Source organism: Nycticebus coucang, chromosome 14 (assembly GCF_027406575.1).
Source record: "Nycticebus coucang isolate mNycCou1 chromosome 14, mNycCou1.pri, whole genome shotgun sequence".
Classification (NCBI taxonomy): domain Eukaryota; kingdom Metazoa; phylum Chordata; class Mammalia; order Primates; family Lorisidae; genus Nycticebus; species Nycticebus coucang.
In genome coordinates this window covers 96,152,813-96,170,133 of record NC_069793.1, presented here as the reverse complement: position 1 = coordinate 96,170,133, position 17,321 = coordinate 96,152,813, and the positions used below count along the sequence as shown (strand labels likewise).

Here is a 17,321-nt window from a genome sequence, read left to right as displayed (position 1 = left end):
AAGCAAAAAATACTTGAACTAAGTTAACATTTACATATAGAAACAGAGAATATTTAAACGACAGTGATTTTGATGACAGCTTGTTGTATTATAAATAAGAGGAACACTGGCCTGATGAGAAAGTTCATGTTTAAAAGTACAAATTAAAAAAAAAAAAAACAGAAGATAATTACATTCTTAATGTTTTAACCTTGATAATTTTCATCTTCCCTGTCAGACTGAGATTCTTTATTTTGGTTAATAACTAGGCTTGGAGAATAAGGAATAATAGAAGGTATTTCTCTGGAAGAAGGCAGGAGTGTCTCAATATTTAGCAGACACTTTACTACTATCTCAACTTTACTAAGCACGAATCCTTTTATAGTTCTTTATTCCCACCAATTCAGATCAATAAAAGGCTGTGATAAGGAAAGTCACCGGCCTAGAAAGAATCCATAAATCCTATGTTTTGTAAGGTATTTATTTTATGCCATTAAGGAATATGGTACCTACAAAACTCAGGACAGGTAAGAAACAATAAAAAGAGCTCCAACCACAGACACCATAGCTGGGCCCCTTCTACCAGCCAGCAGTTTCTGCCAGCACGTGGTCTCCAGTCGGTTTAAAAAGAACACTGCTTCCTTACCTTGCTGAGGTTTGCAGTTTGGCCACCATGTAGGCTTCCCCAAGTTTCTGCTCAGATTGCATATGCTATCAAAGATCTTGCAAAGTATTCAGATATAATTAAAGAGACAAAACATTAATATCAAACTGAACATAATTTATTCTTTTTCTTGGACATTATGTGAGAAATAAAAAATCCTGGCCTGGGAGTCAGAAGATCAGGTTCTCTTGAACTCAAGGTTGAATGGGTCCTGACCAAGTTACTTAACCTTTCTGGGCCTCCATTTCTTCCAGCAAAAAAACAAGGGAGTTGTATTGGATAATTGTTAAAGTCCATTTTTCAAGTTTTACTGAATCTGGCACAGTGCCTCCCAATTATTATTATGAAGATCAACTACCATTATAGTATTGTGTAAAAATAATTCTGGTTTTTGAAATTTTCTGAAGCCTGTGTTATAGTTAATGAGAATCTTCTATACTTTCAGGGGCTAATCATTAGGATCTGGCTAATAAAAACATAATTGAGTTTTCATACATTATACAAAAGTGTACTTTGGCATGCACTGAGGTGGTCTGGGGGAAAGACTTCGGTTACACATGAACTCATTTAATTCTCTTATTGTTTAAATCCTGTTGTCAACCGAGTGGCAAAAGAGTAAGCATGGGGATAAAAGAGAGATCTTGCTTAAAGCATGTCTACTTAAGATAAATAATAAGTATTTTTATTCTTTTTTACATTTTAGATTTGATTCTTATAAATTTGTAAAACTTAATTTTCTGAAATTATTGCTACCACTTAAAACCAAGGATCTGTTATAGTTTACCACTACTGGTAAAGAATTGCAATTACTGCCAAAATATTAATATTGTGGCAAAAGAAAATAGAGTGTGGTACTATTTTTAAGCATTTGATAATGCATTTTACTAGTTCTTACTTTAAGCATTTTCAGAATTGAGACGAAAGTAGAAGACTCATAATTATGCTTCTATTTCAAACCAGATGCTAAGCAGGTTGCACTCAAATTTAGAGACGGACTTTGTGGCGTTCCAGCTGGGACTCTGGGAGAAGGATAAAGAATCTCTTCAATAGTTACATATGTACCTAACAAGAAACCAACAACTCCAGTGAATGCTATGGAAATATTTTTCAAGACCATCCATATATTGTAATGTTCCTTAGAAAATGTAAGAATTTCAACCAAAGGTGGCAGAATCAGGGCCAAAGTGCTGCTGCTCACAGCTCCCACAAAGGAAATCACGATGTCTAAACGAGGAATAAGAATCGCTCCGGCACCTAGAAAATGAAAAGATATTTTTCTTATTTAAAATGAATACTCTGACCCAGACTGTGGGAGCCACAGGGGCTGGAGGGTCTCAGCGGATCTATGTGACCCCAGAGCTTGGAGATTCCGGGTGGGCTGCCTTTGGAGAGAGGGACAGAGAAGTGCTAGATTTGCTCCATTAAGACTTTTTCCTCACCCTGCACCTCCCCTGCCTGCTGTTGCCAAGAGAGACAATTAAGCCAGGGTCTCAGGAGTGGCTACTACTCCTTTCCTGGTGTTAACACCATACCAGGGCTTCCACAGAGAATGGGGCTCAAACCTTTCCTCTCAAAGGCCTGCAGTGGACTGAAGGGTCCCAGTTCTCAGGCCCTCCCAGGTGCTGCTCACATGCCTCCTCCATCAAAGCAGAGCACACCTGACGTGGAAGGACATCACACCAGCTTGAGCAGACCTTAGGCCACTCGGGACCAGCACACTCCTGCCTGCACAGTCAGGGACTGACTTTCAGAGACCCAGGGACAGGCACATAGGCCAAATCCTGTACCCCCAGGACTCAGTCGCATTGCTCAGGGGCATGGAGGGGATGTTTGTGAACGAGGAAGGCAAGCAAGCCCATATAGGCAGAAATGAAAAGAGTTTCATAGAGGTCCCAGCCATAGTGCACTGGCGGAGACCACCCCCCCCACATAGGAAAGCTGCTCTGTCAGCCCATGGCGGGAGCCTGGACAGGTCAATTCCCAGCCCACAGTGCCACTGCCAGGGAGTTCTGCTAGTTTGAGCTCCTGCCTACCAGCATGTGTCACAAAAAGACCACAGGACAAGGGATGAGGGAGAAGAGGAAACCTGCTCCTGATAGGCAGCTTGGGATTCTTAAAGAGCTCCTTCCCACCAAGCTGACTTCTGTGTGGGGCCCTGCATCCCCTCCCTGGCAGTTTTGCCCAGCAACCTGGCGACTGCCCATCAACTCCTGGCAAGACACTTACCTCACCCACTCTGTGGAGCCTAAAAGCAGGATCGCCTAACTCCTACCTGCCTCTCCTGTGGTGGAGCATAAGGAGTCACTTCAAAGTTCCAGGGCCCCACCTCCCTCCTGGGGCATTCAAGTGCTTCTCCTGAGGAGCAAGAGCCAGTCATAGTTCTAAAAACAACAATCCAACTGGTTCTTCCCAGCAATTGGCACCTACTGGCAGGGAAGTCAATTTGCACAACTCTTTACATTTACTGACTCAATCATACAGGGGTGTGGTTGATTCTCACCCACAAGCACCACTAGCTGTCTCAGAGATTAAATAGGCATGCCAATACAATTCACACAGTTAAGAAGATCACAGGGCTAGAAACGGAAAAAGGATCTCAAAGACTTATATCCTCTCTTGTTGCAGCCCCTAGTGGCCCCTAAGGCCCCGGTCTCGATCCCTGCAGGAAGGAACCAGGCGTGATGTGGATTAGAAGTACAAGCTTGCAGGAGGTGGGCTAACCTTGATTGAAGGGTAGCCCAGAGCAACCTCTGCACTAGCCTTTTATTGAGACAGCACAAAGCACAAGACAGGTGAGGGGAGTGTTAGACAATGACTACATGACTAAGGATCCCCCTGGGCTCGGGCGCTTTCTCCACAAGAAGCACCTGCGGCCGAATCACCTGAGGGTCTGTCCCCCAGCTGCAAATCATCTTGCTCACAGGTCCTCTGGCTCTTGGCGTCCTCTACACTTTCTCATCCAAGTGAGACAGGGAATCAGCCACACACATAGCTCATCACTGCTACAGCCTACAAACAACTAGCAACTCATGAAAACACCACACTAAAGATATCCATAGCCAAGGTACCCATCCAACCTACACCTCATCGAAGCACCTACAAACAAAGCCAAACCTTCTTACCCAAATTATGTTAAAAACTCACCCTTATGAGTGGAGGCAGCCCATATAAACAAAAGAAAATCCAAAAATGAGAAGCAACAGCCACTCCAGATGAGAAGGAATCAGCATAAGAACTCTGGAAGTAAGAAAAATATATCCCCAAATGGCCACACCAGCTCTCTAGCAATGGATCCCAACCAAAATGAAAATATTTAAATAAGAGATAAAGAATTCCAAATATGGATTGTAAGGAAGCTCAATGAAATTCAAAAGAAACAGGGAACCAACTCAAAGAAACCAGAAAAGCAACTTTGGAAATAAATAAAAAATTTTCTAAAGAGATAGACATAATAAAAAAAATTGAATTGGAAATGAAAAATTCACTTAAGGAAATATAAAATACAATGGAAAGCTTCAAGAATAGACTAGTTTGGGCAGAGGAAACAATTTCAGAGCTTGAAGATGACTTTTTCAAATTAAACTGGTCAATCAAAAATAAAGAACAAAGAATCGAGAGGAACAAACAAATCCTATGAGAAATATGGGATTATGTAAAACAGCCAAATATAAGAATCATAAGCATCTCTGAGGTTGAAGAAGAAAACATACTGGGGCTGGAAAATGTATCTGAGGGAATAACTGAGGATAATCTCCCTGGTCTTGCTAGAGATTTAGACATCTAGGTGCAAGAAGCTCAACAAACATCTGGGAGATTCATTAGAAAGAGGCAATCACCAAGACATACAGTTATCAGACTTGATAAAGAAGGAACTCCTGAGAGCCATTAGGTGAAAATATCAAGTAACTTACAATGGAAAACCCATCAGGCTACTTGCAGACTTCTCATGGAGACCTAACAAACCAGAAGGCATTAGGGCCGCATCTTTAGTCTTCTTAAACAGAATAACTGCAAGCCTAGAATTTTGTATCCTGCAAAACTAAGTGTCATATAGAAAAGAAAAATAAGACTTTTTAGACACACAAACACTGAGGCAATCAATCAGGACAAGACCTGCCCTACAGGAAATACTCAGAACTGCATTACGCACGGATCAGCACAGTAGACACCTACCAGTGTAAAACCACCCAAAAGCTAAAGCTCATAACTCATTTAAAACGACAGCATGAGAGGATAAACAAAGCAATACACCATACCCAACATGATGAACAGAACAGCATCCCACATATAAATTTAAACCAGTTTGCATGCCCAAGAGACACAGGCTGGCTGAATGGATGAAAAAAATACAAGCCACATATCTGCAGGCTACAGGAAGATCCAACCTACAGACTCAAAGTGAAGGGATGGAAAAAACACTCCATACAAATGGAAACCAAAAGAAAGCAGGTATAGCCATTTTCATATCAGAAAAAAACTGACTTCAAATCAACCAGAGTAAACAAAGAAAAACATGGTCACCATAATTATAAAAAGAGTAATTAAGCAGAAATACATGACAAACCTAGTATTTATGCACCTAACACAGGAAAGCCCCAATTTGTGAAGCAAATTCTACTAGATCCAAGTTAAGAGAGAAATGGCAGCATCATAATTGCCAGGGTCTTCAACACCCCACTGAAAAGAAATAGGCAGAACATCCAACCAGAAAATAAGAAAACAATGGACTCAAACGGGACTCTAGAATAAATGGGCCTAACAGACATTTACATAATATTCTACCCCAAACAACTGAACATACATTCTTCTTATTGGTACATGGAACGTTATCCAAGACTGACCATATCTGAGGCCATAAAACATGTCTCAACAAATTGAGAAACACAGAAATCATGCCATGTAGCCTCTCAACCACAGTGGAATAAAACCAGAAATCAACTCCAAGAGAAACACTCAACTATGCATAATGTCATGGAAATTAACCAGCTGCTGAATGATTATTGGATTAATGATGAAATTAAGATGGAAATCAGAAGATTCCTGGAACTGAATGACAAACGTGATGCGAGGTATCCAAATATACAGAATTCAGCAAAAGAAGTCCTAAGGGGGAAATTCAAAGCCTTAAATGCCTGTATCAGAAAGAAAGATTACAAACTAATGATCTAATTACACACCTCCAGGACCTAGAAAAGGAAGAGTAAACCAGACCCAGAGACAGCAGAAGAAAAGAAATAACTAAGGCCAGGGAAGAAGTAAACAAAAGCACAACAACATCAAAATACAAAAGATCAACAAAACAAAAAGTTGGTTCTTTGAAAAGGTAAACAAAACTGATAGACCTCTTATTGATTAACCAGGAATAGAAGAGAAAGGACCCAAATAAGCTCAATCAGAAATTAAAAAGGAGACATGACAAGTGATACTACATAAATACAAAGTACCATCTACAAATAATACAAAAACCTCTACAAACATAAATTTAAAAACCTAGAGGAAATGGACAAATTCCTGGAAACGTATAACCTCCCAAGACTCAATCAGAAAGAAACAGAACTGAACAGACCAATAAGAAGCAGTAAGATTAAAGTAGTAATAAAAAAAAAAAAACTTCCAAAAAAGAAAAAAAAAGTCCTGAACCAGATAGATTCACAGTCAAAATCTATCAGATGTACAAGAGCTGGTACCCATACCGTAGAAATTATTCCATAACATCAAGAAGGAAGGAATTCTTCCTCACTCATTCCACGAAGCCAATATGGCCTGGATACCAAAGCCAAAAAAGGACATAACAAAATAAGAAAATTACAGACCAAATCACTTATAAATATAGATGCAAAAATCCTAAATAAAATACTAGCAAACTGAATTCAACAGCCCATCAAAAAAATCCCCCAAGGACCAAGTGCAGTTCATCCCAGGGATGCAAGAATGGTTCGACATATGAATCAGTACATGTGATTCACCACATGAACAGAAGCAAAAACAAAGACCATGGTGATCTGATTAGATGAAAAAAAGCATCTGACAAAATCTAGCACCCTTTTATGACAAAAACTCTCAACAGCAAGGCATAGAAGGAATATACCTCAAAATTGTGAAAGTCATAGATGACAGACCCACAGCCAGCATCAAACTGGATGAGGAAAAGTGGAAAGCATGTCCCCTAAGAACCAGAACAAGACCAGGGTGCCCACTGTCACCCCTTCTATCCACGTAGTGCTGGCCAGAGCAATCAGGCAACAGAAAGAAAGAAAAGGTACCCAATCAGGAAAGATGAGATCAGACTATTTGCTTTTTACTGATGATGTGATCTTATACCAAGGAAACCCCAAAAACCCCAAATCAGTACCGTTCCTATACACCAATAACAGTCAAGCCAAGAGTCCAGTCAAAGACTGAGTACTATTCACAACCGTTACAAAGAAAACCAAATACCTCTGAATATACTTAACCAAGGAGGTGAGAGATCTCTACAAGGAGAACTATGAAACTCTGAGGAAAGAAATCAAAGAAGATAACAAACAAATGGAAAAGGCTCGGCGCCCACATGCACCGAGGCTGGAGGGTTTGAGCCCAGCCTGGGCCAGGCCTGCTGAACAACAATGACAACTCCAACAAAAAATTAGGCAGGCATTGTGGTGGACACCTGTAATGCCAGCTACCTGGGAGGCTGGGACAAGAGAATCGCTTAAGCTTAAGAGTCTGAAGTTGTTGTGAGCTGTCACGCCATGACACTGTCTCAAAACAAAACAAAACAAAACAAAAAAATGGAAAAGCATACCATGCTCATGGATAGGTAGAAATGAGAAAATACCCATACTACCCAAAGTGCTTTACAAATTTGATGTAATCCACATCAAGTTACCAAAGCCATTGTGCATAAACCTCGAAAAAAAATTCTATGCTTCATTTGGAACCAGAAAAGAACCCAAATAGCCAAAACAAACTTAAGCAAAAAAGAACAAATCTGGAGGCATCACATTACCAGACTTCAAACTGTACTATAAGCCTTTAGTACCAAAACAGCACGGTATTAGTACAATAATTGAGATATAGACCAATGGAACAGAACAGAGAACCCACATATAAAACCATCTTTGTCCAACCAACTGACCTTTGACAAAGCAGAGAACAATATACACAGGGAAAGAAGCCCCATTCAATAAAGGGTGCTGGGGAAACTGGACAGCCACATGCAGAACAAAACAGGATCCATATCGCTCACCACTCCCAAACATCAACTCAAGATGGATAAAAGATTTAAATATAAGGCATGAAACCGTAAGAATTCTCAACGAAAACAGAGAAAAACCTTTTCTAGATATCAGCCTAGGCAAAGTTTCTGACTAAACCCCAAAGGCAACAATAGCAACAGTAAAAATAAACAGATGAGACCTGATTAAATTAAAAAACTGCACAGCTTAAGAAATAATTAACAGAGCAAATAGACAACCTACAGAATGGAAGAAAATATTCCCAAAGTACACAGCTGATAAAGGGCTATTATCTAGAATCTGCAAAGAACTCAAACAAATTAGCAAGGAAAACACAAAACAACCCCATTGAGGTGGGCAAAATACATGAACAGAAGCTTCTTAACACAAGATAGACAAACGGCCAACCAACATATGAAAAAATGTTCAACATCACTGATCACTGGAGAAATACAAATTAAAACCACAGTGATATATCATCTTACCCCTATTAGAACAGCTCTTATTAAAAAGTCTAAAGACAACAGGAATATCCATGGATGCAGAGAAAAAGAAACACTTATATACTGTTGTTGGGACTGACAATTAATACAGCATCTATGGAAAACAGTATGGAGATTCCTCGAAGAACTATTCATAAAAGCAGACCTATGGTTCAATCCATCAACCCCACTACTAGGCAACTACCCAAAGAAAAGGAAATTATTTTATCCAAAAGACGCCTGTCCTTGAATGTTCATTATAGTAAAATTCACAAATGCAAAGATGTAAAATCAACCCAAGTGTCCATGATAAATAAAATGTAGTAAACACATACTATGGAGCACTACTCAGCCATAAAAAAGATGAATTAATGCCTTTTGCAATAATTTGGATGAAACTGGCAATAAACACCTTGAGTGAAGTATCCAAAGAATGGAAAAACAAACACTGCATGTACTTGATATTAAACTGGAACTAACTGATGAGCACACATGACACAGGGAAGTGAAACTCAGCGGAAATCAAGCAAGGAGGAGGGGAGGAGGGGACAGGGAGGACGGGAGGAGGGGACAGGGAGGAGGGGAGGAGGGGACAGGGAGGACGGGAGGAGGGGACAGGGAGGACAGGAGGAGGAGAGGAGGGGACAGGGAGGATGGGAGGAGGGGACGGATGGGGAGGAGGGGAAGAGGGAAGAAGGGGACGGACAGGAAGGAGGGGAAGAGGGAAAGAGGGGATAGACAGGAAGGAGGGGATGGACAGGAAGGAGGGGACGGATGGGGAGGAGGGGACAGGGAGGATGGAAGGAGGGAAGGAGGGGACGGATGGGGAGGAGGGGAAGAGGGAAGAAGGGGACGGACAGGAAGGAGGGGAAGAGGGAAAGAGGGGATAGACAGGAAGGAGGGGAAGAGGGAAAGACGGGATAGACAGGAAGGAGGGGATGGACAGGAAGGAGGGGACGGACAGGGAGGAGGGGAGGAGGGGATGGACAGGGAGGAGGAGAGGAGGGGAGGAGGGGACGGACTGGGAGGAGGGGAGGAGGGCACAGGGAGGAGGGGAGGAGGGGACGGACAGGGAGGAGGGGAGGAGCGAAGGAGGGACAAACGGGGAGGAGGGAAGGAGGGGATGCATGGGGAGGAGGAGAAGAGGGGACAGACAGGAAGGAGGGGATGGACAGGAAGGAAGGGACGGACAGGAAGGAGGGGATGGACGGGGAGGAGGGAAGGAGGGGACGGACAGGGAGGAGGAGAGGAGGGGAGGAGGGGACGGACAGGGAGGAGGAGAGTAGGGGAGGAGGGGACGGACAGGGAGGAGGGGAGGAGGGGACGGACGGGGAGGAGGGGACGGACAGGGAGGAGGAGAGTAGGGGAGGAGGGGATGGACAGGGAGGAGGGGACAGACAGGGAGGAGGAGAGGAGGGGAGGAGGGGACGGACAGGGAGGAGGAGAGGAGGGGAGGAGGGGACGGACAGGGAGGAGGGGAGGAGGGGACGGACAGGGAGGAGGGGAGGAGGGAAGGAGGGGACGGACGGGGAGGAGGGGACGGACAGGGAGGAGGGGAGGTGAAATCCTACCTAACAGGGACAGTGAACACCATCTGGACAAGAAGCTTATTCACAACCACGACTCAAACACCACCAAAACAATCCATGTAACCAAAAACATTAGTGCTCACTTAATATTCTGAAATGTTAAAAAATTAAAGTTATGGATTTCACTCCTCAGTGATTTCCCTTATCAGTGATACAATTCATTTAAATAATTACTTCAAAAATAAGTTTTATCTACTTTTTCCAGACTTTCGTTTCTCTTTTCAAACAAAATGTAATACACATATTCTTTAAAACTAGGCACAAGCTCTATTCCAAGCTACTCAATGCAATTGACAGAGTTGGCCAAAATTTCCCGTTCTACCATTCTCCAACCTTGAAGGGTATGAGATGGTTATTAATACTTTACACACAGAATCTCCAAAGCTGCTTGTTCCCCAAGTCACTAGTAATCTGGTCCCTGGCATCAGTCTGGGCCACACCAGGTTAGTTCAGTGATACAGTCATCCTCATATTGTCATTATAATAATGGTGACAACGATGGTCATAACTCCCAGCTACTCTGTTATCATTATTTTTAAATCCCACAAACATGCCATAAGGATGATTTATTTTCATTTCACAGTTGAGGAAAGTGGTGAGCGTGAGCGTAAATCCCCAGGTCTGTGTGACTCCAAACACACACTCTTCCCTCTACACCAGCTCAGCTCCATCTCCATAAAGTGCCTGTTATTAATGCTACCTTGAGAAAGCATTTTATGATGTGAAACCTTAGTAAGAGATTATACGCACTCCTTCAAATGATACTTTAAAAGAAAATAAGCCACTGAAATTATTAAAGACCAACACAAATAAAATAAAACCCACTCTTGGAAGTGGTCAAAGAGAATTAAACTGCTAAATATACAAAAGTTAGTAGAAATAAAAATATAAGAGAAACTAGAACCAAAATGAAATGTTTTATCGACAGTGTCAGGGGTCTCTTGTATATCTGATTTTAATCACCACTAATATCATTTTCAAAGTAATAAGATTAAGTAAGTATGATAGGGTCTTGTGTTTTTTAACTACATGGTAGTAGAAAAACAGAATTTTAACCCAGAAAGTATCCCAGATGGGTAAACGTAACTGTTTTTAAAATACTGAAAAACATTCTTTAAGTGACTATTGTTTTAAAAAAGAAATTCAGCACCAAAGAATTATTAGGATATAAATATACAGTGGTACTTACAAGTAATACTGACCAAGAAGGACCTCACTCCAAATTCACCAATTTGCTTCCACTTAGCATGAAATTTAGATGTCATTACAGGGATAATAATCTCTGCAGGAACATAGAACTGAATCGAATAGGTCACAAAAATCCCAAAGGAATACAGAATTTTCACTGATTGATATAACCTGTTGAAAAAAGATTTCAAAATTTAGTCATTCCTAATGAATGTTAAGGATGTAACGTTCTTTCTTTTTACTTTTAATGTTAAGATAAATAAGAAATCTAGAACACAAACTTAAGCCAGAACCTTACTAACTAAAAATGCTTGTTTGCCAAAAAAAATCCCACCTGATCTTCACTGACTCTATTTCTAGGTGATCTATGGACAATTTATTTGATGAGTCCGGATGGCTTGAACACAGCATGCCAATGCTTGAAAAGTATTCTGGAAAGACTTCATTCTGGGCTAAGCTAATGTTTGAAAGGTTAGGTTCAGCCTAGGTAGAGGTAATGTTTTCTCAACTTTCTTTTAAAAATGTGAGCTACTGTATGTCTTTAAAATCTTGAGTCACACCCTCACCGATCTTTATGGAGAAAAGAAACTCATCGATTCAATTCAATCAGGGGTGTCCAACCTTTTTTCTTCTCTGTTCCACAGTGGAGGAAGAAGAGTTGTCTTGAGCCATACATTAAATGCACACACACACACACACACACACAAATGAAAATTGAAGAATCAAAAAAAAAGTCTGTGTATAATTTTTACAATATCAAACACGACAGATAAACAAGGCAATTCTCACATAATCGTGGTAGGTCAGGGGCCATCAGTTGAACACCCTTGCGACAGTTCTCTCTGGTTGAAAATTTTAGTAGGGTATGTCATTAGTTGCAGAAATGTCATGGGTCTGAAGTCTGAAAGGAGGGCATCTGAATGGTTTCAAGTTCAAAGTTCTGTAAATTACACATGCTACTTCATATTAAAGTAGTTGTGGGTTAGGTGGTGGTTTTCTCTTCTGAGTAAACTTACCGCTTTAATGCCCAGGGCTTTAAAGAAGCTCAATTTTCACCTTTATAAATATCTTTAGATTAATATCTTGTAGACAACCTGCTGTCAAAACTTATCATGCATGTCTTAATAAAGACTTCAGCAAATTTCTTATGCCTGCAGAAGACTTTTTAAATGTTGATAATGACATGGAGAGAAACTGTGAAGTTGTAAGAAACTGAAGAAGGAACGTTATAGAGAACTTATTCCCTTGGGTTGCAGATAATGTGTTGTTGTTGTTTTTTAATTTAAATATAACAATCAGAATAAAAACTCAATCACTCTTGTATTTTTTAAGAAACAAACTATCCTGGGGAGATAGGACTCCAGGCATCTCTGGCTGGTGGGATCTGCCTACCATCACCCCTGAGAGGATACAGGGAATCAGCGAGAGACTTCTGGACCCCAAGAGGAGGACTAAAACAGTGGAAAACTGGCAAGTGGTCACGTGTCTTCAATCCGTCTAAACCCACCCGCAACTTCCACAGGCACGAGAACTTAAAGAGCAAGAGGAAGTGAAAGGAAAATTAGGGCAAGGAAACAGATAAAAGAAATCACTCATCAGGAAGAATCAGCAGAAAACTCCAGGCAACATGAAGAACCAGTCCAGAACAACCCCACCAAGGGACCATGAAGTAGCTACTGCAGAGGATTCCACCTATACAGAAATGTTAGGAATGACAGAAAGGGAATTTAGAATACACATGTTGAAAACAATGAAAGAAATGATGGAAACAATGAAGGAAACTGCTAATAAAGTGGAAAATAACCAAAAGGAAATCCAAAAACAGAATCAAATCAGAGATGAACGATATGAAGAATATAAAAAGGATATAGCAGAGCTGAAGGAAATGAAACAGTCAATCAGGGAACTTAAAGATGCAATGGAAAGTATCAGCAACAGGTTAGACCACGCAGAAGAAAGAATTTCAGAGGTAGAAGACAAAGTTCTTGAGATAACTCAGATAGTAAAAGAGGCAGAAAAGAAGAGAGAGAAAGCAGAACGTTCACTGTCAGAATTATGGGACTTTATGAAGCGTTCCAACATACGAGTTATAGGAATTCCAGAAGGTGAAGAAGAATGCCCCAGAGGAATGGAAGCCATACTAGAAAATATTATAAAAGAAAATTTCCCAAATATCACCAAAGATTCTGACACACTGCTTTCAGAGGGCTATCGGACCCCAGGTCGCCTCAACTCTAACCGAGCTTCTCCAAGACACATTGTGATGAACCTGTCCAAAGTCAAGACAAAAGAAAAGATTCTGCAGGCTGCCAGGAGTAAGAGCCAGTTGACCTACAGGGGCAAATCCATCAGAGTGACCGCAGACTTCTCCAATGAAACTTTCCAAGCAAGAAGACAATGGTCATCTAACTTTAATCTACTTAAACAGAACAATTTCCAGCCCAGAATTCTGTACCCTGCTAAGCTAAGCCTCAAAATTGACGGAGAAATCAAATCATTTACGGATATACAAACTTTGCGGAAATTCACCACAACAAGACCAGCTCTACAGGAAATACTTCAACCTGTTCTGCACACTGACCACCACAATGGATCAGCAGCAAAGTAAGAACTCAGAAATTAAAGGACAGAACCTAACCTCCACACTGATGCAAAAGATAAAACTAAGCAATGGACTCTCACCAAATAAGACAAATAGAATACTATCACACTTATCAATTATCTCAATAAATGTCAATAGCTTGAATTCCCCACTGAAGAGACATAGATTGGTTGACTGGATTAAAAAACACAAGACATCCATTTGCTGTCTACAAGAAACACACCTGGCTTCAAAAGACAAATTAAAGCTCCGAGTCAAGGGTTGGAAGACAATTTTTCAGGCAAATGGAATTCAGAAGAAAAGAGGAGTTGCAATCTTATTTTCAGATACATGTGGATTTAAAGCAACTAAAGTCAAAAAAGACAAAGATGGTCACTTTATATTGGTCAAGGGAAAAATACAACAAGAAGACATTTCAATTCTAAGTATCTATGCACCCAATTTAAATGCTCCCAGATTCTTGAAACAGACCTTACTCAGTCTGAGCAATATGATATCTGATAATACCATAATAACAGGGGACCTTAACACTCCTCTTACACAGCTGGACAGATCCTCTAAACAGAAATTAAACAAGGATATAAGAGATTTAAATGAGACCCTAGAACAACTGTGCTTGATAGACGCATATAGAACACTCCATCCCAAAGATAAAGAATATACATTCTTCTCATCACCCCATGGAACATTCTCCAAAATTGATCATATCCTGGGACACAAAACAATTATCAACAGAATCAAAAGAATTGAAATTTTACCTTCTATCTTCTCAGACCATAAGGCACTAAAGGTGGAACTCAACTCTAACAAAAATACTCGACTCCACCCAAAGGCATGGAAACTAAACAATCTTCTGTTGAATAACAGATGGGTGCAGGAAGAAATAAAACAGGAAATCATTAACTTCCTTGAGCATAACAACAATGAAGACACAAGCTACCAAAACCTGTGGGATACTGCGAAAGCAGTTTTGAGAGGAAAATTCATCGCTTTAGATGCCTACATTCGAAAAACAGAAAGAGAGCACATCAACAATCTCACAAGAGATCTTATGGAATTGGAAAAAGAAGAACAATCTAAGCCTAAACTCAGTAGAAGAAAAGAAATATCCAAAATCAAATCAGAGATCAATGAAATTGAAAACAAAAGAATCATTCAGAAAATTAATGAAACAAGGAGTTGGTTTTTTGAAAAAATAAATAAAATAGATAAACCATTGACCAGACTAACGAGGAATAGAAAAGTAAAATCTCTAGTAACCTCAATCAGAAATGATAAAGGGGAAATAACAACTGATCCCACAGAGATACAAGAGATCATCTCTGAATACTACCAGAAACTCTATGCCCAGAAATTTGACAATGTGAAGGAAATGGATCAATATTTGGAATCACACCCTCTCCCTAGACTCAGCCAGGAAGAAATAGAGCTCCTGAACAGACCAATTTCAAGCACTGAGATCAAAGAAACAATAAAAAATCTTCCAACCAAAAAATGCCCTGGTCCAGATGGCTTCACACCAGAATTCTATCAAACCTTCAAGGAAGAGCTTATTCCTGTACTGCAGAAATTATTCCAAAAAATTGAGGAAGAAGGAATCTTCCCCAACACATTCTATGAAGCCAACATCACCCTGATACCAAAACCAGGAAAAGACCCAAACAAAAAGGAGAATTTCAGACCAATCTCACTCATGAACATAGACGCGAAAATTCTCAACAAAATCCTAGCCAATAGATTACAGCTTATCATCAAAAAAGTCATTCATCATCATCAAGTAGGCTTCATCCCAGAGATGCAAGGCTGGTTTAACATACGCAAGTCTATAAACGTTATCCACCATATTAACAGAGGCAAAAATAAAGATCACATGATCCTCTCAATAGATGCAGAAAAAGCATTTGATAAAATCCAGCATCCTTTTCTAATTAGAACACTGAAGAGTATAGGCATAGGTGGCACATTTCTAAAACTGATTGAAGCTATCTATGACAAACCCACAGCCAATATTTTACTGAATGGAGTAAAACTGAAAGCTTTTCCTCTTAGAACTGGAACCAGACAAGGTTGTACTCTGTCACCTTTACTATTCAACGTAGTGCTGGAAGTTCTATCCAATACAATTAGGCAAGACAAAGGAAATAAAGGGAATCCAAATGGGAGCAGAGGAGGTCAAACTCTCCCTTTTTGCTGACGACATGATCTTATACTTAGAGAACCCCAAAGACTCAACCACAAGACTCCTAGAAGTCATCAAAAAATACAGTAATGTTTCAGGATATAAAATCAATGTCCACAAGTCAGTAGCCTTTGTGTACACCAATAACAGTCAAGATGAAAAGCTAATTAAGGACACAACTCCCTTCACCATAGTCTCAAAGAAAATGAAATACCTAGGAATATACCTAACGAAGGAGGTGAAGGACCTCTATAAAGAAAACTATGAACTCCTCAGAAAGGAAATAGCAGAGGATATTAACAAATGGAAGAACATACCATGCTCATGGATGGGAATAATCAACATTGTTAAAATGTCTATACTTCCCAAAGCAATCTACCTATTCAATGCCATTCCTATCAAAATACCAACATCGTAGTTTCAAGATTTGGAAAAAATGATTCTGCGTTTTGTATGGAACCGGAAAAAAACCCGTATAGCTAAGGCAGTTCTCTGTAACAAAAATAAAGCTGGGAGCATCAGCATACCAGATTTTAGTCTGTACTACAAAGCCATAGTGCTCAAGACAGCATGGTACTGGCACAAAACAGAGACATAGACACTTGGAATCGAATTGAAAACCAAGAAATGAAACTAACATCTTACAACCACCTAATCTTTGATAAACCAAACAAGAACATACCTTGGGGGAAAGACTCCCTATTCAATAAATGGTGTTGGGAGAACTGGATGTCTACATGTAAAAGACTGAAACTGGACCCACACCTTTCCCCACTCACAAAAATTGATTCAAGATGGATAAAGGACTTAAATTTAAGGCATGAAACAATAAAAATCCTCCAAGAAAGCATAGGAAAAACACTGGAAGATATTGGCCTGGGGAAAGACTTCATGAAGAAGACTGCCATGGCAATTGCAACTACAACAAAAATAAACAAATGGGACTTCATTAAACTGAAAAGCTTCTGTACAGCTAAGGAGACAATAACCAAAGCAAAGAGACAACCTACACAATGGGAAAGGATATTTGCATATTTTCAATCAGACAAAAGCTTAATAACTAGGATCTATAGAGAACTCAAATTAATCCACATGAAAAAAGCCAACAATCCCTTATATCAATGGGCAAGAGACATGAATAGAACTTTCTCTAAAGACGACAGACGAATGGCTAACAAACACATGAAAAAATGTTCATCATCTCTATATATTAGAGAAATGCAAATCAAAACAACCCTGAGATATCATCTAACCCCAGTGAGAATGGCCCACATCACAAAATCTCAAAACTGCAGATGCTGGCGTGGATGTGGAGAGACGGGAACACTTTTACACTGCTGGTGGGACTGCAAACTAGTACAACCTTTCTGGAAGGGAGTATGGAGAAACCTCAAAGCACTCAAGCTAGACCTCCCATTTGA

At 40.2% G+C, this 17,321-nt stretch overlaps 1 protein-coding gene across 2 annotated transcripts in view; it reads right to left on the bottom strand.

Annotated features, from left to right (window-relative positions):
* Positions 1-1,360: 1,360 nt before the first annotated feature.
* SLC36A4 (solute carrier family 36 member 4) overlaps positions 1,361-17,321 on the bottom strand; it is a 52,401-nt gene continuing 36,440 nt past the window's right edge. For both annotated transcript variants that reach the window (XM_053561300.1, XM_053561301.1), the window contains 2 exons: positions 11,121-11,290; positions 1,361-1,897 (listed from right to left, as the gene is read on the bottom strand). In XM_053561300.1, coding sequence (XP_053417275.1) covers positions 1,590-1,897; positions 11,121-11,290 — 478 coding nt within the window. In that variant the 3' untranslated portion in view covers positions 1,361-1,589. The remainder of the gene's footprint in view (positions 1,898-11,120; positions 11,291-17,321) is intronic.